This window comes from Alosa sapidissima, chromosome 8 (genome assembly GCF_018492685.1).
Source record: "Alosa sapidissima isolate fAloSap1 chromosome 8, fAloSap1.pri, whole genome shotgun sequence".
Taxonomy (NCBI): Eukaryota; Metazoa; Chordata; class Actinopteri; order Clupeiformes; family Clupeidae; genus Alosa; species Alosa sapidissima.
In genome coordinates this window covers 3251576-3275480 of record NC_055964.1, presented here as the reverse complement: position 1 = coordinate 3275480, position 23905 = coordinate 3251576, and the positions used below count along the sequence as shown (strand labels likewise).

General features: G+C 39.8%; 2 protein-coding genes across 8 annotated transcripts in view; both read left to right on the top strand.

Annotated features, from left to right (window-relative positions):
• The window catches only part of LOC121716056 (2-oxoglutarate dehydrogenase, mitochondrial-like), a 40122-nt gene extending 37084 nt beyond the window's left edge, over positions 1-3038 (top strand). For all 6 annotated transcript variants that reach the window (XM_042102212.1, XM_042102211.1, XM_042102209.1 and 3 more), the window contains 2 exons: positions 112-266; positions 1819-3038. In XM_042102212.1, the coding sequence (XP_041958146.1) occupies positions 112-266; positions 1819-1939 (276 nt within the window). In that variant the 3' untranslated portion in view covers positions 1940-3038. The remainder of the gene's footprint in view (positions 1-111; positions 267-1818) is intronic.
• Positions 3039-5375: 2337 nt separating this feature from the next.
• Positions 5376-23905, top strand: part of LOC121716057 (zinc finger MIZ domain-containing protein 2-like) — a 34343-nt gene continuing 15813 nt past the window's right edge. Inside the window, exons 1-8 of one of the 2 annotated variants that reach the window (XM_042102217.1) lie at positions 5376-6018; positions 10579-10678; positions 17537-17651; positions 17734-17927; positions 19266-19446; positions 21238-21441; positions 21827-21997; positions 22667-22765. In XM_042102217.1, the coding sequence (XP_041958151.1) occupies positions 10629-10678; positions 17537-17651; positions 17734-17927; positions 19266-19446; positions 21238-21441; positions 21827-21997; positions 22667-22765 (1014 nt within the window). In that variant the 5' untranslated portion in view covers positions 5376-6018; positions 10579-10628. The remainder of the gene's footprint in view (positions 6019-10578; positions 10679-17536; positions 17652-17733; positions 17928-19265; positions 19447-21237; positions 21442-21826; positions 21998-22666; positions 22766-23905) is intronic. The other variant, XM_042102216.1, reaches the window with a different exon arrangement.

Sequence of the window (23905 nt, the reverse complement as noted above, 5' to 3'; positions counted from 1 at the left end):
GCAAAGCATCATACTCATAGAGCCTTTAGGCTTACTAGGCTATGAGATAAGGAGGAATGAGTATTGACTCAAAAACATTTGACATTCACTAACCATTTCTTTTTCTCTCAGCTCTCTCCATTTCCCTTTGACTTGGTGAAGAGTGAGACAGAGAAGTACCCAAATGCTGACCTTGTGTGGTGCCAGGAGGAGCACAAGAACCAGGGCTACTACGACTACGTGAAACCCCGCATGCGCACTACCATAGACCGTGTGAAGCCTGTCTGGTAATTTTTCATCTTTGCATAAAGCAGACATAGAATGGAACAACTGTTTTACATTAGCTTTTCAATTTCAAAGAAAATACACGTCTATGTTGTTTAATACTAACCTCATTAGGGCAGCCATTGGTTGCACACAAAGCAGGGATGGAAATTAGGTCAACTTACCAGCCACTGTGGCAGGTCAATAGAGCTAGCTAGCTAGCACCACAAATATACAGTCAGATCCAGTGGCACTGATGGTTAAAAATAAGAAAGTGTCTGGTAGGGATCATGTAACATTAGCAGTAGCCTATGAGGGTAAATCACGCTGAGGTTACCTACAATAACTACCAGTGAGCCGGCGTCTCCCCCGCAGCAGCCACTGGCGCAGCGCGTCACTGTTTGCAACTGCCATTTAGAAACTGCCACTATGCTTCCATGTGCCACTGCTATGCTTATTTCAACATAAACCTAGCGAGATACACAGATACAGTAGATCTTTTTTGAAGTGACACACTGTTCATTGTTTTTAGGCTACTTGCACTGGTGTGTCAGTAGGTCTGCAATTCTGCACACCAGTTCAGAAAAAGGAAACGTAAACACTCAGTGGAGGGACATGTCAGTAGAGAAATCTAGTCTGTTTAGCATTATGTTTGTCTTTCCTGCCTCAGCTCCAGACCGTAGTCATATACTTAAATCAAGTTGGATAGTTGGATTATAGAATGCTTCAGAACTCACACAAACGGAGTGTCTTTTAAAGGAGCCACACCACTTTCATTACAAGACACCTTGGTATATGAATGCTGTTCTGCTGACCTTTAGTTTTGTTGCTACTGTGCGTAGAGGACAGGCCAATTATGAGTTCTGTCCAACATTCGTTGTAGGTTTAGAAATAGATAAAAAAGAAAATATCATGTCGCAATAATACTGATAACCGTGATCATTTTGGTTACTCTAATCATGATATCAAATGCTAATATTGTTACATTTCTAGTGGTTGGTAAAAAGGTTGAGTGGCTGGAATCCACCAGCCACAGTGGAAGGTGGACAAAATGTTTAAATTCCATCCCTGGCACAAAGTGATGTCAATTGTCCTACTCATTGTCATTGTATAGCCTGTCCCATTTTTATCCTTTATTTGACAAGATAGTGAGGAGATATGACAGGATAGTGGGGAGATATGACGGGGTAGTGAGGGACAGAGGTGAGGTAGTGGGTTTGGGAAATGACCTCAACCAGAGTGCCTGTGGATACTGAACCTGTTCATGGGATGCCGAAGCTACTGCTGCGCTACGGTTCCCCAATCTTCACCTTTTTATTACCCCTTACCTGTTTGCATTCCTGATTTGAGGTACATGATTTTATTTAACAGTTGTGAATTAGATGGTTTTTAAAGCAAGCAAACAGAACAATCTGTTTCTCACTTCACATTTACATCATCAATTCACTGCCATATATCTAAAGCATAATTGAGCTATGAATACTGCATATTCAAGATCCTGTCTGACATTGCAATGCTGTGTGTGTGTGTGTGTGTGTGTGTGCGCGTGCGCCTATATGTCTTGTCTGTCTGCAGGTACGCTGGACGTGGACCAGCGGCAGCACCAGCCACTGGAAATAAGAAAGCCCACTTGCTAGAGTTGACTCGCTTCCTGAATACGGCTTTAGACTTGGACGCCTTCAAAGAGCATGAGTAACAAACTGTCACAGTCCTGCAGATTACTGTGTCCATATTTAACTTCAAAACAGTGTAGATCCTATCTCTAAGTCAGGCGTTCCTCCCATGCCCTGTCTTTTTTTGTGTGGTCATTTTGCCCTCTTTTCATATCCACCCACTTCCCTTAACCCAAACAATCATGACTCAGAACCCCAAGCTCAAACTATTTGTCGGGTTAATGTCTGCAACCCCTTTTATGGATAAAGTAAAGTTGCATCTACTGCATTACACCGTTATTACGTCCTCAGGAGAAAATGTATTGATGACAAAGTTTAATATTTTACCCCAGGTTTGAAAATAATTTTATTTCTCTAAAATCCAAAAACGAATGCCCTTATGTTCTGTACTTTTAATCTCTCTCTGGGTGCCAGTTCTACATCACCACTTTGTGGCAACACAAGGCTTTAAATTATTTTGTGCTGTGATGCATTTTCTTTCTTTCCTTTTGATTGTATTAGCTTCAATATGAGTGTCCATTAACTGTTTAAGAAAACGGAGTAAGGGAAGTATGATCAGTTTCCAGCGATGTACTAATTCAGAATGGAGCAGTGCATCAGCATCTAAAAGAAGTAAACCTTCCCTTATTGCACAGTGAGTTAGTTTGTAATTTGGAATAAGGGTAATGGGCACATGGGTGGGCACATATTCCTGGGCTCATAATTACAGATTTGCCATAAAAATGATGTGTAGTGTAAATGTAGGGGTTGTATATTGCGTTTGTGGCCTTGATCTCGGTTTTCTGCTATAGAAAAAAAACTCTGATCACAATTGAAATGCGTACTGAATAGCATGTGCTCAACGTACATGCACTTACAGCAGTATGATGGAATTGCAATTTTGTAAGGTGCACCTGATCTTGGTTAGTTTTATGCTCACTTCACTACACTCCGGTGCCAAAAGTTGGAAGGGGGTTGAATTATAATTCAACATTCTACAGAGGAAATCATGTCATTTTAGCTCGACACTTAACTAGAAAAAAAATTCTGTGGAGAGAGCAAATGATTTATTTATTTTCGTAAGGAATATTTTAATTCTTTCCATGTTATGTTGCTTCATTGAATAAAGACATCTTCTCACCCGCCATGTGTTACAGCTTTAAATTAAGGCTGCTTTTTAATTCAACATTGATGAGTACAACATTTCAATGCCATTCATTATGAAATCTGAAGAGGCTAGATTAAATGAAAACTCATTTTGTCCATGTTTGCCTGTTAGCTTCTTTAGGGAATCATATTTTGTGCTTTATATTTGATATTTTTATTATTATCTTTATTAGTACTACCATTGTATCTCCAACAGTCTCTAATGCTATGTTAGGCCTACAATGGTCTAATGGTGTGTTGGGCCAACTCGGACCACGGTATGATTTGTTGTATAGCAGGGGACTAAAGATCAGGATGGTGAAGTTGCTACAGCAATATGACATGAAGATCTCACCATCAAATATTTAGTATATTTTTTATAAATTAAATAATTATACATTTTATTTCAATACAGGTAAGATTGCATTTACACGTAGGGCTACAGCAAAACAGGATTTGAAGGATACAAAGCAAAATTAAACAAACCCTTTGAAAGGGTTCAAAAATAAGTCAGGAAGTAGCCAGATCCTTGAGCCGAAGTATATGATGGGTTCAGAAGTGGTGGCACCGAAACAAGCATAAGAACAGACCAGACATAAAATGCAGCAGTCCAGTCGACCACTATGTCAAAGTTTCAAAAAATCTTAAGAAAAGGTTTCCAAAGGTACTGAACACAGATCAAGAAACTGTGATTCTGTGCTTACAAATGTCAAAAATATTGTTTTTACAAAAGGAGAATTTTTTTTTTTTTCCCTTTTGCAAAAATGCGACCCTAAAAAACTGAGAACTATATATACGTATACTCTTTTGATCCCGTGAGGGAAATTTGATCTCTGCATTTATCCCAATCCGTGAATTAGTGAAACACACTCGGCACACAGTGAGGTGAAGCACGCACTAATCCCGGCGCAGTGAGCTGCCTGCAACAACAGCGGCGCTCGGGGAGCAGTGAGGGGTTAGGTGCCTTGCTCAAGGGCACTTCAGCCGTGCCTACTGGTCAGGGTTCGAACCGGCAACCCTCCGGTTACAAGTCTGAAGCGCTAACCAGTAGGCCACGGCTGCCCAACAAGCACGCCTCCTTGTTTCTGTAGAATGTCCATTGTATCTGTTGCTTATCCCCAACAGTCAGTATGATCAGAGACTTTCTAATTAGGAGACAAAAATCTCCCATAGAAATGTATGGGGTTAGTTTGTAACGCAAACATGGCAGTCGTCTACACTTCTGCCCCTTCCGCCACCAAAAGTTCATATGTGAATACATCGTGCCAATCATGTGTGCCAATCAATAAGTGACCAAAAAGCATTACATTATAGCCGTGGAGTGGAGGGACTTGCCTAAAAGGACTTTATGATGTAGTAGGAAAAAAGTCATGAAAAAGTTTACATAGGTCAAAGACTCTGACATAAGAGGGTGCTAGCTAGTCCTTGGGCCACACCCGGGGCCAAACTTTTGTTTGACAGCTGATGCATGCGCAGAATTATTCCTGCATTCTGATTGGCTGCCAAATTCCTGCATTCTGATTGGCTACTGGAATCCTTCATTCTGATTGGCTTTTGGAATCCATCCTAATGATAGGCTGTTAAAATTATCAGATAGCTAATGGGCTTATTCGACTTTGAGGCAGCGCTGCAGATCTGACTTGATATGATGGACGTGATGCATGGATTGAACGCAATGCATGCTGGTTAGAAATGCTATCCAACCAAAGATTGTTAAGGCGGAGCAACTTCATCCCCTGGACAGGAAGTCACCATGATGTCACCACATCACATCATTTGGATCACAGAGTTGGAGAGGGGGAGTAGCCTACAGTTAAATATGAAAGTGTAGGTCCAGTACATGTCCAGTGTTCTGGCTGCTACAGGAGGCCAATGAAGATGACCATGGAGGAGTTACAGGAGTAAAATAACAAGAATCACTGAAAATAGGTGTTGTGGCGCTGCCAGTGTTACTTGTGTCAAACAGTAGACCTATTTTTCACCCCCATGAAACGAGTAACACAAATGATAGACTGTAAAATAAATTATGATATTAAGTGTATTTCTCCCAATAATGCACTTCTTTCAGTGACCTCTTGATCCAGGAAAGTGTCCTGTACACTGAGACATACTTTAACGGTCGTTAATAATAACCTTATTCTACTTCATTAGGCTAATAATAAGTAGTATTTTTTCCCAGCTCAATGTCCTATTTAATGTAAGCTAATGTTAATGTAAAATGTGATAATTATTGCAGGGAGTGCAATTGTATGTGATTATTGGGTCAACTTAACGGATTTTGTGTCTACAAAAAGTGTGATGGCACTTCCACCTTTGGGCATCTTGGCTGGGCAAATGTAATAATTTAGTTGTAGCAACATTGACGTGGATAGTTCTACATTTTTGTTTTGCCCTACGATACTCATTAAAATACAGCAGTGTTGTGCAATAGAACGAATGGAATGGAGTAAAACACAGATTGCTACTTCCTAGGCTGTGAGCTGTCATAGCTGTCTTGTTGTTTGGGATAGCGGTTTCACGGTCTAGCCAGCTGACGTTGTAGTGCGAAGATCCTTGAAGATGGGCAACGTAAAATATTGTCATCTTAAGTCGTTATAGAGTTTCATCTTTGTAAACTCCCTTTTATCTTATTTTTATTATCACAATCGACATGGATCAAGCAAATGGATACAATTTGTTTAAGAATACAAACACGTTTAGCTGTCGTCAATGAGAAAAGGCTAGCAAGCGTTATCATTAACGTTAACGTTGCTGCAGTCATCTATGCAGTCAACCCACGCTAGCTGGAGAGCTAGGTAGCTTGCTAGCTACCTGATCTGACATGTAACTTACGGAAGGTAATGCTAAGTTACGATTAATGAAACGCACCAATAGCTTTGCTGAATTAAGATCCGTATAGGTGATCTTTAGCTATATGCGCTGCGGCCCATCCTACGCACCAAATATTGCAACGATCAACGGTGGATAGGAGGCAAAGGTAAGGTTCCTTTGTCAACGTAAGTTAGCTGGTTTACCAGCGTTAGATGTCTGTCGCTATGAAGTTGTAGGCTGATGTATTGCTGCCATTATCACTATAACGTTGATTTAGTTGAGCTATCTGCTGTCATTTATATTGTTAACATGTTTGACATCTCGAAGTTAGAATTCTATTGTGATTTCACGGGTATGCTTTTAATATGGCATTGCTTCGTTAAGTGTAACGTTAGCTAGTTAGCGATGGCTAATGTTAGTTTGCACATAGAAGAAACGTGCTAAGTTAGCTATAAGCTAACTAGTAAAGTCTACCCTTTGCTAAGATAAGGAAGAGTGTAGATTGCTTGGTAGCACTAGCTAGCTAACGTTTGAGCTTGCGATACAAGTCGGAAGACAACTGACAACGTGAACGGTTCTATGCAGAAAACATGAAAATAATGTGTTTTGTTTCCAACCACTCCCTAGCAAGTCCCTAGAGTTCGATAGTTTTCAGGCTCTCTTCGCGAGACCATGAAAATGAACAATGTTTCCCTTGGTATGCTAGTTATTTTTCTCCGGGTAGAATCAGAGAATGTATAGGTAGAATTCATTGTTAGCGCAGTAACTTAACACTATCGAAGTCAGCAACGTAAAATGAGAAATTGTTCAGGCTAACTCAGGCTAGCATTATTTCTTCAAAATTATAGCTGTTGCTTTAGAAAGCGTAACGTTACTGGAATGAAACAACTGCGAATATTCTGTCAACCTAAGTGGATGAGAGTGGGTCAGAGACATGATTTGACCTGCGTCCTTGTATAATGACTAACGTTAGAGAATGTTGTGCCATTTTGTGTGCAGTTACGTTAACGTCAGACTACAATATCTTTGGGTGAGCGTGCTAACCTTTCAGCTGGTAACAAACTGACTATTTGTCGGTAGATTCACGTTACAGCTTTGCGAGCATTTTGGCAGAAGCTGCTAATTTCCTTTTCCCGAAGAAAAGATAAGCTGCAGATGACATGGCTCCCGACATCAGACGCAGGATGTCAAACGATTATTTATAAAGAGAGGGACTGTTAAACTATGTTGCATTTGAATTTATATCTCCAGTTTCTATATGTTTTTGGGTAACTACTTGTTCTCTGGAGGTGGGATAGGGATGTGTTTGACAGCAGGTATCAATAGTCAGTTCTTCTCTGGACAGGGCACACAGGGCCTCAGAGTTGAGAAGAGGAATAGTTATGGCCTGTCAGTGACTGGGCCTTGAAACTTGCCCTTGGGCTTTCATAGCTCTTGCAGGGTGAAATATCTGACTTGTATTAAAGGTATACAGACGTTTCTACTTGTTACCATGAGTTAAAGGTGGGGTATGTAATTTCTCACAGCCCCTTAAAGGCGCAGTCAGGGATTTCGTAGGGAGTCACGTTTGTTTGTGTTTATGTTTACATTTATTAGCAGACGCTTTTGTGCAAAAATGTACATTATATTTTAACCAGGGACCAAACGAAACACGCCAGAAAGGTTGCTTACCTCTACCTTTAGTATTCCCAGAGAAATTCCACGCAAGGTTTAATTTTTGTTTGGGGGAAGGCTGCCCCCACTTTGTTTCCAGTTTTTTGAGCCTGGAGTATAGTCATGAAGAGATAATTTCTGAATATGACAAAACATGTTATGGGTTTGAAATCGCGTAAAATCCCTGACTGTAGCTTTAAAGACACATTATGCAAGATTTTCACCTTTATGAAGCCAATTTGATGGTAAACAAACTTTGTAATAGGCGAATAGTTCACCTAGCATAGCTATACAGCATAGACGTAGCGAGTCCCTACCGAGAAAACCAGCCATGCAACTTCCAAGAGTGGTGCTCCGTCAAAACTCGTGAGAATCTGAAACATTACCTTGTTAGTAGATATAGCTCTTTGGAGATAGTTTTTGCCTGTTGTTAATCATTCACCTCCACAACAAAAGCATTGTGTACAGGGGGGATAAGTTGCGAGAAGTTTGCTATTTACAAAAGCAGAGAAACATACTGTAAGCTTAAATACATCGCGACTCAATAGGGAGCTTTAAACTCACCAAAAATACCTAAACCTGCATAGTATACCTTTTACCTTTGGTTACGTTTCTCATGGAGTGTGGTGTAACCAGTCCAGGAGTTTTGTGGAATACTTTGATTGAATATTTCAACACGAGTACAAAATTACTTTCAATCAGTTCTAATTGAAACCAATATTCGTTTGCACTTTAATTCTGGATTTTAGGGGGCCTATTAATACATTTAGCTTGGGGACATGTACAATGAAGTTGTGGTCAGGTTTACAATCCATGTTTTCTGCTGTTGGTTCAACTGAGGAAATTAGTTTTGTCCTTACATTCAAAGAGATTTGTGATCATAGGTTGCGTTAATCAATTCTTCCGCACTTTGCCAAACGTTGGTGTGTTCAATTATGTTTGGGTGGCCTCATGGCTTCGTTTGTGAGCACTTGAAACACGTGATTCCTTCACTCATTCAATGTAACAGTTTCTCAATTTAGCTTGTTTGGTCTTAGTGTCACATGACAAAGTAGACATTTCTTCGTAATAAGCCAGTCTAAGCTGAATGGCAGCCAGTTTTGAATGGCTGAACACCTTTTGGACTTTTTTCTCTTTTTTTTTCTTTTTCTTTTAATACTGGACTCTTTCATTTTTATTTTATTTATTGCTCCTCCATTATGGGGATACTATTTGCTTAGGCTTTGCCATATCTGCCATATGTCTAATGTGTGTGTGTGTGCATGTGTGTTTGTTTATTTGTTGTCTGTACTGTTGGGTCTGGACACATCTTGCTGCTCCTTCACATGTGAAGTTCCTAACGGATAAATAAAGTTCTTTAAATTTAATTGAATAAGTAGCAGTACGTTCGGTTCCTTGTTCCCTGAGCAAAGTGAGCGATTCATGACGGACTGACATGATCTGTCACAATCATATTAGAGTTTCTATGGCCTAAAGTTAACATGAGTAAAAGTAACAGACAAAATATTCTTGCTTTATTGCCCCCCCATCTGTATGCATTTTTCATGATGCTGCACAATTTTGTAATTGCAAATTATTCTGCTGACCCTGTCTAGGGGTCGCAGACTACCAGGAACCCACTTTGAGAACCACTGGCCTAGTCAATATGTCTAGTAAGATTGCGGTAACAGAAAAATTGTGTGACTGATCTGAGGTCTTGAATAGTGAGGAGAAGGCAGGCAGTGTCCCATCTCCTATTCAAGCATACAAGCTTGAGGATTTTGCACCTTGTACCTATAATTTATTATAATTTGGGGAGGTCTGTTAATGTTGAGGTGCTCTAGTGCTGTTGAGTGTTGGTATTGGTATGTCTGTCGGTTGCCTATCAATTGTGTTGACCATTTAAAATTATAAATATAAATAAATTCAGTGGAGGGAAAAATATTTTCCTTTGAAATTAATTTGAGTGGAAATATAGTAGTGTAAAATTGAATTATTATTAATTCAATATTATTATTGATTTACAAACATCAGAAAAACTGTGGTTGAGTACAGTAGCTTACTTAAGTATTCTCCCCCACTGGATCTGATAAAGTACATCACACACTATGAACAGAGGCCATCTGCTCATTTTGAATATTGGCATTCATTTTTTCAGCAGAGTGGATCTTTCTTAGAGCATTGCTTATTTATTTCTTATCCAACAGGTGGCAGGAAAGTCACATCTTTCTTTCAAAGGGGACTGATGGCATCCACGTAATTGCATAGGTTACGCAATGCAACGTCCAGCTGCTGCAGAGGCAATACATTTGCATTTTGAAAATGGTGCTACTGACATAAAGTCTAGGCAGCGTATTATGCCACCAGTGCACTGTGGCCAGAGCGAGTCAGATGCACAAAGTGGGCAGAGTCTAGCCTAGGTTAATTCATATAAGATTTAGTGAAAGCAAACCAATAGCAGTCTTGAGCAATGCCTTTAAATGGAATGCAGAGACCAAATTCCATACATTCACTGATTTACATCTGAAGCGGTTCGATAGGAAGGCATATGAAAAGCCCACTGCATGATGGTAATCGGAATTAATAGCATTTTAGCCTGTTCTCTTCAAACCATAGACTGTAAAAAAAAAAAACAATTCCTGCACGATAGCATTTCAATTGATGAGCAGAGGAGTGGCGCGTCCGTACAGAGAGAAAGGGAGAATGGGGCAGAAGCTGTAGTTAGAGGTGCGCATAGAAGGGCGCGTAATTAAACAGGACTTCACTGAATTTGAAAAGACAAGAAAAAAATCTTTTATGTGGCGGTCATTTTTGAATTTGTGGCGGTGCAGCACAAAAAAACTCGATGTGTGGGAAACACTGACAATCTTAAGTTGATGGCCAAAACGATCTGACGGAATTTACAAATTGGACATAATTTTCACAAGTTCATGTACCAGCCATTTCCACCTTTTTTGTAGAATGACCCAGTTATTCTTCACATTATGGATTTATTTGTTTATTACAGGGATGTCTTCACTACACACAAAGGTTAGCTTGATTATGTGGTAATAGCCTGTCACAAGTGTCGTTAACATCTTCCTATTTTTTGTAGACTGCCTGTAGGTTGAGCAGATTTGGGTGTGGTAACCCCCAGTTCCTCCAATGATCCCCATCAATTCCATGAAACCTGGGCTGCCTCCAACACCGCACAGGTAAACAAAATAAAACCATGCTGGCAGCAAAATGTAATGTTAGGCACCTAACCAACATGTCTTTGGTGAAATGGCACTGAACATTATCTAATATTTTATAAACAACATACAAAAAGGATTGCTTTTTTAAGTTAGTCTACAATTGGATGTTGTGTGTGTTGCAGCAAAAACATGTTGCTACACCCTTGCTCTAGGTTTTACTATGCAGCAATTACGCATTTTAACTTGAAATTGGAGATAAACTGAAAATACTACCCATTCAGTTTTTCTGTGTTATTATTAGTACTAGTTCAAACATGCTATTCCTGTAGAAAACCCATAGCCCAATTACAGGCCCACAGAAAAAATAAGATGATAGGAAAACATCATTCTAGCTAAGCATTCAGTAATGACTACTGAGTATTACATTATAATACATTATAATAAATGTGCAGTGAGCGGAATTTAAGCATGGCTGCATGTGACATTTTTTACAAATTAAAACGGCTGTTTTGAGTTAAAGCTATATGTTTATCCTATTGAATAACTTGATGATGGTGAAGACAAATTATTTTGTGGAATGATGCATCAGATATTTGCAATGATATGACTCAAATGTCTGCCACTTGTTGTCTGTAGCTGATCAAAAAGGCATAAGCTTTGAGTTAAGGCTATATCGCAGGGCTCTATAGCGCGACCAATTTGACCGCACATGTGACCAAGCGTTTGTTCTTCTTTGACCTGTGTTGCACGGTGCACCAATACTGCAGAAGGATGTACTTGGTATTAAATGATAGCTCTGTGTCTCCTCTTTCAACTGACATGCGTTGTCTATGCGATCACGGGTTCGCGAGTAATTCAAACGAGAGTAATTCAAACGAGAGTAATAGGTGCGCAGGTGAACGCAGAGAAGTATAGACTGTAAATAGGATGCAATTTGATTTAATTTAATGATTTTTTTTTTTTTTTCCATTTTCATACTTGATCGTACAGACAACTGCGTAGTCTCGTTGGAAAGCCCCACTTCTTCTCTGCCAAGCTATAAAGGTTTCATCTCGCTGAGACTAACAGTTCCGGGGCAATATAGCAGAGAATAAAGGGTTTTTTTTTTTGATGCACTTTGCGTCAAAAAGGTTAAGACCGACGGGTCTCCACTTTTTAAAAGTGGGAGAACAAATGCAGATTTCCATGACTTGAGAATAGAATCACTGTGTGGACTAAGATTGAAAATGGAGGAGATCGGATCAGCAATCAAGTTTGCAGCAGTTTTGAGGAAATATTAGCCTAGAAATCTAGACGCACCCTAGCGGCGGCAAATTAATTTGCTCAGCCTGTACGTCTAGTAGCAAACCATAGGGATTTCTATTGGCTGACGCCCTGGACGTCATCCAATCACAGCGCTCTATTTTGTTAGAGAGTCTTAAGGCGGGCTTAACAGGATAACGACAGTCCTGCGACGGTGAACAACAAGGAAGGTGGCTATTAGTCAGGGGGCCTATGTGGTTTCTGTGGGATTGAAATGTTAATTTTTGGAGAGTGGTTGGACTGTCTTTAGAGGTCATTGAACATGGAGAAAAATTATGTCTCCATTTTTTTTAACCTGTTTTAACCCTATTTTTGTGAAATTGTATATTATACTATAATTAACACCATAAATTTCGCCTAAATTACTGGCTATGTTGAATAAAGTTCACAAAACAGTTATTTTCTTATTTTCAACAGTATGATTGTATGTCAGTATTATGATTGTATGTCAAACAATTAGGGATAAGATCAATAACCAATCAGTTTCACCAAATACACATACTCCATTGCTGAAAGATAGCAGAATCACAGATGAGACCTCAAACAACATTTAATTCATTTACATATACACAACATATTAGATCTCACTTTCACAATTTCCTCATCAAAATCTACAACTAGTCTACTAGACCCTATTCCTACTCACCTTCTTAAGACTGTTCTCCCCTTCCTGGATAATGTTTTGCTCTAGATTATAAATAATTCTATCAGGGCATGTACCGCAGTCGTCTGTTATTAAGCCCTCCCTCAAAATTTCTTGAATTTCCCCTAGGGATCAATAAAGTATCTATCTATCTATGTATCTATGTATCTATCTATGTATCTATCCATCCATAAGTGTTAAAAACCTAGGATTTATAATTGACCAGGACCTAGCACTAAGTAATCACATAAAACAGATCACCAAAACTTAATTTTACCATTTAAGGAACATTTCAAAGATAAGGAAGTCCTTATCCTTACCAGATGCCGAGAAATTAATGTTTTGTCATCTCAAGGATAGACTATTGTAATGCTATTATGCTGGCTGTAATAATACCTGTCTAAAGAGCTTGCAGCTTATTCAAAATGGAGCTGCTAACACACACAAAAAATATGAACATATTTCCCCAATACTAGCATTTTTACACTGGCTACCTGTTAAGTCATTGACTTCAAAATATTACTTATAGTTCTTTGTTGGTTGCCTGCATTGAAAGAGGGCACCTCATGAAGACGCTCTTTTGTCTGCTTCTGACAGAAGAAGCACTTATCTATCCTGGCAGCAGCTGCTGCTGAACAAGTGTACAAAGTCCCTCTAGAAGGACTTGATGCCGTTGCAGGTGTTACTGCAGGTTCAGAAGATGGTCTACCATGTCTTTTCTGAAGACACTGAGTCCTGCCTGCCTCACATGATTTCTACTGTAGTAGCGAATCTTAGCATGCTGCTCACTGTTACAGGTGGATTTGTAGCAGTTCCTGTGCCAAACTGCTTTGTTCTGTTGTAAAATAACTGCACTGTAACAATGTAATCGTTGGCTGATCTGTGACCCCCATCTCCAAACTCTCTCATGGACAAAAACAAGAAATTTGGCATATGTCTCTAGTGATGGGTCATTCAACAGTCCACACATATCTGTCACTGAATACATAGCCCATACCTGACTAACAGAAAGACATTACATTACATTACATTACATTTAGCAGACACTTCTTGACCGAAGTGACTTACATATGTCAGCTATATTACAAGGGATCACATTGTCCCCGGAGCAACTTGGGGTTAAGTGCCTTGCTCAAGGGCACAACGGTGGAAGCCGGGAATTGAACCGACAACTTTCAGGCTACTGCACGCTAGCCCAGCTCCTTAACCACTACACTACCACCGCCCCACCGAAAGACACACCTCAGAATATAACCTAACTAGACTGTGCCACCATGAACTATGAAAATGTGCTTGCTCAAATGTAGAAGGCTAGAAGGCCACTAATATCACCAACCATGAAGAACAGAGCACTATGTGCTTCGGGTTATTCGATATTCTAAATTCTATCACTGCCAGCTATCAACAGCCAACTGTCACTGGAAGTGCATGGGCCTACCGGGCCCAAGGAGTCAGGGGGCCCAAGCCATTGCATTGAATCATTGCCTCAATATCAACACATCATATCAACACATAGGCTATGAATCTGATTGAATTAAAGTATTGGCCATCACCCAAAATGCACAGGAAATCAAATAAATTAAAAACAATGTCCCCTGCAACAATTAGTGGGGTCTCCCATGTCTTTTCTGAAGACACTGAGTCCTGTCTGCCTCACATGATTTCTAGTAGCGATGTCATAATACATCATAATACATCTGGGCCCAGGGGCCTGAAAGTTCATAATCCGTCCATGTTTGTAGTGTCTCTCTTTCTCTTTCTCTCTCTTACACGCACACACACACACACACACACACAACCTGTCTGTTTGTCTATCTGATCCTTTACCCTTTCTTTTCTTCACACTTACATAGGCTACGGAAGGCCTTACAGACTTCAGCTGGTGCTATGTAAAAGTCTATTAAACTTGATTTAACAGAGATTTCAGCACTTTGTGGGTGTAGACAAGAACTGACAGAGCAAGCTAGGCCTACACTCCAGCACACTATTAGACATGCATTGATAGTATTGAGAATTTTAGGCACAATTTCTTGTTAAAGAGATCAATCATGAGCCTAAAAATGTTTTATAATGTTGTATTGTTTATGTGGACCACTTTTGCACACTACCTTATAGAACAGGGGTCTCAAACACCCGGCCCGCGGGCCAAATCCGACGCATGTCAAAATAATAATGTAATCCGGCCCTTGAGACTTTTTAATTGTGACAAACAACGATACTGATTAAAATAGACAATAGTTCCAAGTAGGGTGACAAATCTCATTTGTACTCATTTGTACTCCACTATGTGCTAGACATCCAGAGCTTCATTCAAACCCAAAATCGCTGCGCAAAGTTTTCAGGAAATACTTGTATTACACGTGAGAAACACAAAGACGTGCATTTGTAATGACGCGGAAGCGATGCAGGCCATAGTGTTGCATAAATTGAAGCAGAAATTAAGCAGAAATAGGCCTACACCAAATGTTGAAAAACGTTTACGTGTGATGAAGTCTTAGGTAGGCTATGTTATTCACCTATTCTAAATCTGAAGGAGAATATCCTTTTGGAGATTATGATCGATCGTCTATTGAATGGAGGTGCGTCTGCGTGTACGACGGTGTCCACTAAGCATACCATGCTTATTTCGACCCTCTGCCCAACATAGCTTGGAGGTTGCAGTGGTAATCGTGATGATGGTGTCTGTAATGGACGTGGTACAGACAGCAGGGCTAGTAGAAATAGGGCTCTAAACTACAAAGTCACCCGCAATATGATGCAAACTTCTGGGTACTCAGATTACCCGCGATAGGAACTCATTTAACCAGAATACTTTATTGTAGGCCTTGTGGTTTAGAAACCATATACATCTTAGGTGTTGGTATACATCTTAGGTGTTTTCCTGTTAATTTGTTATGTGGGTGATATGAAAAAAGTAAAGTAAACCTGCTCAAATATATATTCATCCAGTATTTAAAAGTGCATAATTTGAGGTGCTTGCCATCCAGTGGCAAATTAGATGGGTAAATTTACCCCCTTCATAAACTTTTGTTTTACTCAGATTTTTACATTTACAGTAGGACTTTATCTCTTTATCTGATATAAAAATCCAATGGTGTTGCTTTCTTAACCCTGACGCCTATAGTTTGCCAGGTTTAAAAAAGTTATTAGAGGAAAATATTTTTATTTGGTGTAAAACCTGTTTTTATGCTTTTCATTTGTTTTATAATTTGTATTAATATTTATTTTATCATTATTTTATTTATAAGCTAAGGTTGCTAGCACAGGTGTCTAAAACTAGATAAAAACACTTGCACTTTCTGTTTGCAGTTTTGTGTGGTGTTTGAAAAAAAGAACATTGCATTTTCAGAAATAGCCGGCCCTCCAAACAGATGAAGTTGGCAGAATTGGCCCCCAGCTCATTTGAGACCCCTGTTGTAGAATATCTTCGCTTTTTGGCACCAAACTCTATGCTAAATTGAAATTATTCAAACTTGCATTAGACGAGTCTGTGATGGAGGTTACACTATCCGTGGGGTTGGCTGGAAGTGTTGACTGAGTAGCTATTCCTGCATTAATAAAGTGCTTGTTGAACAGTGTTTCCCATACATTGACTTATTTGTGGCGGCCCACCACAATATCAACATTGACCACCACACAATGATTTTCCAGGTTGTACTAAATTGTGCTCTGTTGTGTTCAAGTTAATTCTGCAAACCAACCACCACAAATGGAATTCAATTCTGTGTTGAAAGTATCACTATCTACTATATTTTGTTTACCCCTTACTTCACCCTGGCTTGTTTTTATAACAAAGGGGCAGTCATGGCTAGCACTTCGGACCTGTAACCGAAGGGTTGCCTGTTCGAACCCCGACCAGTAGGCATGGCTGAAATGCCCTTGAGCAAGGCACCTAACCCCTCACTGCTCCCTGAGCGCCGCTGTTGATGCAGGCAGCTCACTGCGCCGGGATTAGTGTGTGCTTCACCTCACTGTGTGTACACTGTGTGCTGTGTGTGTTTCACTAATTCACGGATTGGGATAAATGCAGAGACCAAATTTCCCTCGGGATCAAAAAAGTATATAACATTTTGGAGTCATTAAAGCTTTCATTTATTATATTCAGATAATATTCACTTTTTGTACTTTTTATTAGTTGTGTGAATTTGTTTCTTAATACCCTATCATTTAACCAACATTTATCATTATTATTTCTTTTTGCTTTGATCCATGCTTCATTCCGGTCTCTAATAGCAGTTGCAATAGAGTCATTAAACCAAGGATTATCTCTGCCCCTCACTCTATATCTTCTAATAGTGGCATGTTTGTCAACTATGGCTAAAAAGGTCTTTTTAAAATAAAAACGTCTTTTCGTCTTTTGCTTGAACGTCTTTTCGTCCTCGTCATCCGACATTTCATATATTAACTCAAAAGTTATTTTAGGGAAATCGATCTCCATTTTTTTCTCCAATTGCAATTGCCAAGGCTACTTGCTTTTTTGAATTATGAAAACTTTCATTTAATTTTAATTTAACGATTATTGCTACATTGTGTCAAAGCATTATAGAATCTTCGCATTGTATCGCGGAGTGATTTAGGCCTATTATTAGCTGTGCAAAGTCTGAGTTGATATGTTCAGGGATATTCCAACTCATGTCTCTCGGCCAATCAGAAACAAATAAATAGTTTCATAGAACCCAATTGTTCTATAATCATAAGTAACACACATAATGAATTTTGCTAGCACCCTATAACCCTATAGCTTTTGCTTGCATCCTGTAGCAGGCCCTTTTTAATAACATTTTACATGACATTATCAAACAATTGGAGGTAAGAACAAAAGGGGAAAATCAACTACATGGTAATACAGCTGTGTATGATTATCCATTAGCAAATTCTAATGTTGAATTGTATAACATAGTTTGACTCCCAGTGTTGTTTTATGGTCTCAGTGACAGCTCCTACCTATATGACCCTGCATCCTGGCAACAACAAAGCAACCAATCAGCAGGATCCCTTTCTGTGGTAACCACAGTGTGGGGTGTGAGTAATCCTACGCCAAATCAGGTAATGACCTTATTATGCATTGACTAAATTGTCCAGATATTTGTTCTACCAACAACAGTGATGAAATGTTATGATTTGGCAGGTTCTGGGCACTCCTATTGGACCAGGTGGGAATCACGTGGGTGGTGCTATGATGTCAAGTGGAGGGCCTGGTGTGAATTCTGCTCAGTTCATGGGACAGCCGGGTTACCCTGATGCAAATAAGGGCTACATGCAGCAGGGTGTCTATGGGCGAGGAGGGGGAGGATACCAATCTGGACCTGGTTATGGCGGGAGGTGAGTCTGTGTGTTTGTGGCAAAATAATATTGGCGTAATAATAGTGTTAATATAGGAAATATTTGTAATAATTGAAGTAACCATGAGCTGTCCGCATAGGCGTCAGTTTAGGTGGGGACAGTTGGGATGTGATCCAACCACTTTTTGTCATGATTAATTTTGTCCCCACCACTTTTTGAAACCACTCATCTGTCTATAAAGTACAGGAACATTTGTCTGTGTCTGTGTCTGTGTGTGTGTGTGTGTGTGTGTGTGTGTGTGTGTGTGTGTGTCGCATATCTGTCGAACCGTTCGTCTGATTGATTTCATGTGTCTTGGTACTGGTTCGAGTAAGTGCAGTGGCAAGTTTGACTTTGTTTGGATAAGAAATACAAAACATATCGTTAAATATCGGTAAAAGAAGCACACCATTGGCTTTCGCCGCTCTACACTAGCCGTTCCCTCTCTCATAAAGCACTGTAGGCTACCAGAGAGGATAGAAGTGGGGCTTTGGCAGAAATGATTCAGTGTAGGCTACAAGGGTAAAAAGTTAAGCTAGTGCAAAATGTGTGGATGATTATCATATGACATAAAGACCCCCTGTAAGCAGTTTGCTTGCATAAAATGATTTTGCAATAATTTGCTAACTAATGCAGTGGCTGTTCAAAACGACGTAGAAAATGATGTGCAATAAACTGACATTTCGAATAGCACAGGTTACTTTGGACTGTCTTTAGAAAATTTACCCGCACTGTAAAAAATTAACACTGAAATGCCGTAAGAGGTGTGAGAACGAGAGGTGTGAATTTGGTCGTGGGCGTCATTTAAGGCAGGAGGCGTGAGTTGTCTAAGCAGCCATCAAAACTAAAATGAACAGTGGGAAACACTGGTCAAGTCCTGCATGACAAACTATTTCCAATGTCCGCCAGTCCACAAGGTAATTTTTTAGTGGTGATGTTTAGGTTCAATACTGTTAAACATTTGTAGAATGCTTCATAGAGAAATTGCAAATGCATATTATGTAGCCTTACTAAAAGTAAAAGTAAAAGTCCCCAGCAGTTTCCTAAGCACACTTAAGTTGATGGTTATTGTCCCCATCACTTTTCAAAACATACGGATGCCAGTGGGAGTGCGCAGAAGCTTGCCAAGGCCTTAAGGCCCAGAAACGTCCAACTTGGTGTGTTGAAAATACCACCCACTGCTTAGGCACATAAAATGACACACGTTGACCTCAAGGTGGTGCTGTAATAACACATCTTGATATCCTGCTGTGTTCTCGAAATGATAACCTACCTGTACGAATGGCATTATGGAACATAAGGCATAATGGAAAATTATCTTAACTTTTGCATTCTCAGTTACTCTGGAAATGGAGGAGGCTCTATGGGCATGCCTCCCCATGGGGCTCGATCTACAGACTTTACCCAAGCTGCAGCCGCTGCTGCTGTAGCTGCTGCCGCTGCCACAGCAACAGCCACAGCCACAGCAACTGTTGCTGCCATCCAAGAGAAGCAGAACCAGGAAATGAACTATGGCCAGGTAAAGAAAATGCCTGTTTTTTACTGTACTTCTCCACCGAAGGTACTTATCCACTTATGTACTTGATTGTTATATCGAAAGCTTGTCTGACTGTGATCATGATTTGCTTGTCTGATTATGATTTCTATAATCCCCATTGCATCCGGATGGACTGTCTTTAAGCTATGCGTGTCCCACAAAGAATATGCAGTGATTGTGCATGTACATGAGTTTGTGTTTCATCTGTCTAATGATTGCTAAAGGACGATGAGTCCGCACACCAGAATCTGCTCCTTAACGTTTGTATATCACCATGTGTAACGTTTCGGGCCCTAGCCCTTCATCAGACATAAAAGATAATAATGATTGGTAGCTGATGGTAGCAGCTGATAGGACGGCATGCTACTGAATGGATTATGGATGACCAAAGATGACAGGATAAATAAATAAATGCAGATGATATGTAGGCTACAAATCAATAAATCTATCTAGAGTTTGGTCAAACTGGTAGGCATAATTAATTTCTGCAATTACCTAATTGCTGCCTCATTTATGTACAGGAAATATAGTAAATAAATGAAACAATGTAGAAATAGCCTAGGCTACCGGTACATAAATAGCCTACATAAATGAAGCAATGTGGAATGTGGAAAAATAGATTAATGAAGCAGTGTGGAAATGCATAAATAATAAAAAATAAATAAATGAAGAAAGAAAGACAGAAATAAACTAGACTGCATTTCCGCAAAACTGCAAAAGTGGGTTTGATCAGGTGCATGGAGCTCGGCTTCATCCAAGGACTACCTCATTTTTGAAAATCGGACATACCGGTCAAAAGTTACATGCGCACACACCTTCATAGACAAGACATCTCATCCCAGCCAAAGAATATAGAACGAGGCAAAACGCTGTTGCAGTTTTAACAACATTCGCTATTTGGCGCTGCTGTCGCGCTTTCGCCATTTTGGACTGATCATGTCAGTATGGCAGTTGACTTCAATCAGAACATGCCAACGTAAACCAGCAAGATTGGTCACTATATCGTGTTCAATTTCGATCCACTCGTTCACATTTAAACATTATTGTTATGGTATTTAGCAGATGCTTAATTAGCGTTAGTTAGTTAATTAGCTTCTCTAGTCATTCCAATTGACAGGCTGGCTAAATTAGCTTGAGCTAAGTGATGGCCGTCTGTTTAATAACTAGGTTTCATGACCAGACTCATCTATTCATTTGTAAATCTCATAATTTATTTCTGCATTTATTTATTTATCCTGTCATCTTTGGTCCTCCATGCTCCATTCAGTAGTCTGTTGCTGTGCCAGCTGCACTTGGAGTGTCCATTACAGTCATATCCATTGCAATGTTGAATCATCTGGGTTTTAAAAAAAAAAAATTTACTTCATGTTTTGGTCTCGGTGGAAATGGGAATGGTTCCACGACCCACTATTGGGTCCCGACCCACCAGTTAATAAACACTGGTTTAGTACATGCCCCCATAACATTGCTTGTAGGCACTTTGGCTACTTTAGCCGCTAGCCAGCTAATTTCCGTCAGACCACCAATTGTTTCCCCCGTTTTTTCTGACCGACAGTATTCCGTGAACACGATCAACTGAGCTCTGTGCTCTGAGCTCTAAAATAAAATAAATTATCTCAAGACTTTTTCAAAATGTTGTCTTAGTATCTCAGAATATTGACCTAGTATTTCAAAATTAAAGCTTAACACAGAAATAGGCATAGCCGAGTGAAAATAAAGATGTTTGACCTCAGAATGAAGTCATGCACAACACTTTTGTCTTTGTATTCCCAGATGGGCAACCCTGGCCCCTACAGCTCCCAGTTCCTTCCACCCTCTGGATCTAGATATCCCCCTGGGATGGGACCCTCACGACCACCCTCCATGGGTCCTGTGTTTGCTCAGGGTCAGAGGATGCCCCATCACCCATCATATTCTGTAGGGCAGCAAGGACCTCCACGACTCCCTCAAGGCCTCAAACGGCCCTACAACTCAGAGGTATATCTGTGGTGGAAGTAAGACCTTAACACAACACAACTTATCACCTAAAATGATGTCCCACAGATCTTAAAAGTAATTTAAATCATGTAAAATTAGAGTTATCAACTTGAATTTTTAAACTTGTCCTTTGAAATGACCTTTTCTGTTGTCTCTTATGACTTTAGTTTTTTGATGCTGTATTGACATCAGATACAAACAATCAATCATTTGTGCATTAAGATTTCACATGCTAGTCATAGGAGATTGCATCATGAAAATAGGGCTTTATTTGTATACACCAAATGAAAAACCCTTCCCCAACATCATGCAACCAATCTTTCATGGTCACTTCCTTAGATATCCTGTGCTCTTTTTCTAAGCAGTCTTTCTTTTACTATTCAAGGGATATCCTGGTCCACCATATGGTCAAGGGCCAGGACCGGGTCCTTATCCTGGGCAACCTATGCAGTACTCTGGTCAGGCTTCCTCCTCTCCCTCCTACACTGCTGTTCAACAGCAAGGGAACATTGGACAATACCCACCTGCACCTGGAAATCCTGGCCAGTACTACAAAGTAAGGTTTAACATGGATTTGTTAGAAATGAAAACTCTTTTTAGAAAGTCCAATGTATGTACACAACAATGGCTGAGTGTATCTCTAACTTGTTTTAAATGAAATCCTTTTTGTTTTCTGTCTCACTGTCTATTTTGTGTAATTATTTTGTAAATAGTCAGATAGTAATATAAATAGTAGTACAGACTCAGAACAGAATATACAGAGGTCAACTGCAGTGTACAGAGCCAAGTAAAGAAGTGGGAGAGCACTGAATGTTGTGCCTAATTTCTATAGAAAACCAGTATGTACAAACTGTTCCTTGATAATGAGCCCCGGGCAACACCAGGTCTGCAACTGAAGCGCTCCGTTTGGGGGTATATAAAAGTCCAAACGTACACCCCGCCGTCATGTTTGGTGTAGCCAGTTCCATTGATTACAGTTGAAGCTAATTGTTGCAGAAGATGGTCCGCGAATGGAACGCTTTACTGTAGTTCTGTGCCAGGTGTAGCCTCCCTGAAAGAGTGCCCATAGACAAAGCACAATAATGGCCACAGTCAACTGGAGCAAGACAGACACTGTATGAATTTGTGAATTAGACAATCAGCCATTAACTGTTAACTTATAAATATGGAGTATAAAGTAACTTCTAACTGTTATAGCGTTGATCAACATGCCTGTGTGTTCCAGGCAGAGCAGTTCAATGGACCAGGCAACACATCTCTGAACACATTAGCGGGGAGTGCTGGAGGACCATACAACACATTTAACCAGGTCACAGTCAATGGGGTAAGATATGAAAACATGCTACTTTCCCAGCTGACAGCTACTAGAAATCTCAGTAAAGTAAAGGAATTGTGATTTAAATATTATAAAAACAAAAATGTAATAATAAGATAGAGTACACAGATTGATCATAAAATGCAGCAAAAAGACCCCGTCATAATTTGGTTTTGGTAAAGACCCCTTATGGTTGTAGTGTACATGCAATCAGATATTTGGAGGTGTAAATAAGGGCTAATGTACTGTATGTAACCGTCAAGAAGTGTTTTGTATGTTTCCAGTGGTGCTATGATTTCAAGTAAGTAACATACAGTGGGCATCGCTTTCAAATGGCCACTTCAGTCGCGCATTAAGAGGCGTGAAGCTGCGTGAAGCTTTAGTACCACTTTCAGCCACTGTGCGTCGCTCTGCCACTGTACATCGGCCCTTCTGAAAAAGCTCGATTTACCTCGATTTAGACTACTTGGGTATGGCTTAAGGCTTGACTACACGGTGGTAACGAAAATCGAAATCGAAATTTGCTGTCTACATTATTGTCAGTGTTAGGGTAACGCAACTACGCAAATCAAAACAGTGGTGTGATAATTGAGCCAGTAGAGAAATAACTGTTCAGAAATAATCTGTAGCCTTGGGTAGGCTTCTGCGACGTTTTTAACAGGCTACGCTATAGCGGCTTAGACAACTACAGTATGACCCACGTTTTGGTTTCGTAAATTAATTTGCCCTACATCTTGACTGCAATGTAGTCAATTGACTGTTTGACATGTCATTTTTATTTTTCTGTACAATAAACAAATACATCTGCTTTATGCCGCAGAATTACATTCATATTTGGAACTTTGGAATAGTCCAATGCATCGTTACACTACGTTAGTGTTTTCCAAAACCATAGTAGCAACGAACGTTCACAACCACTATCGTAAAGTGGTGTAGTTACAACTACACCTCTCGACCTGTGGTAGAATGCTAGTAGAAGCATAGTTCCAGGGATCTTCATGTCAAAGACGTCACTGACTCCAGTTATTTGTTTGCAAATTAATAATTATAAATATATTTAGGTTTCTAATTGATATTTACACTTCTAACCACCATACATCCATATTTTAAAATGCCCAAGGCAGAAAATACATAAATTAAAAGTCAATT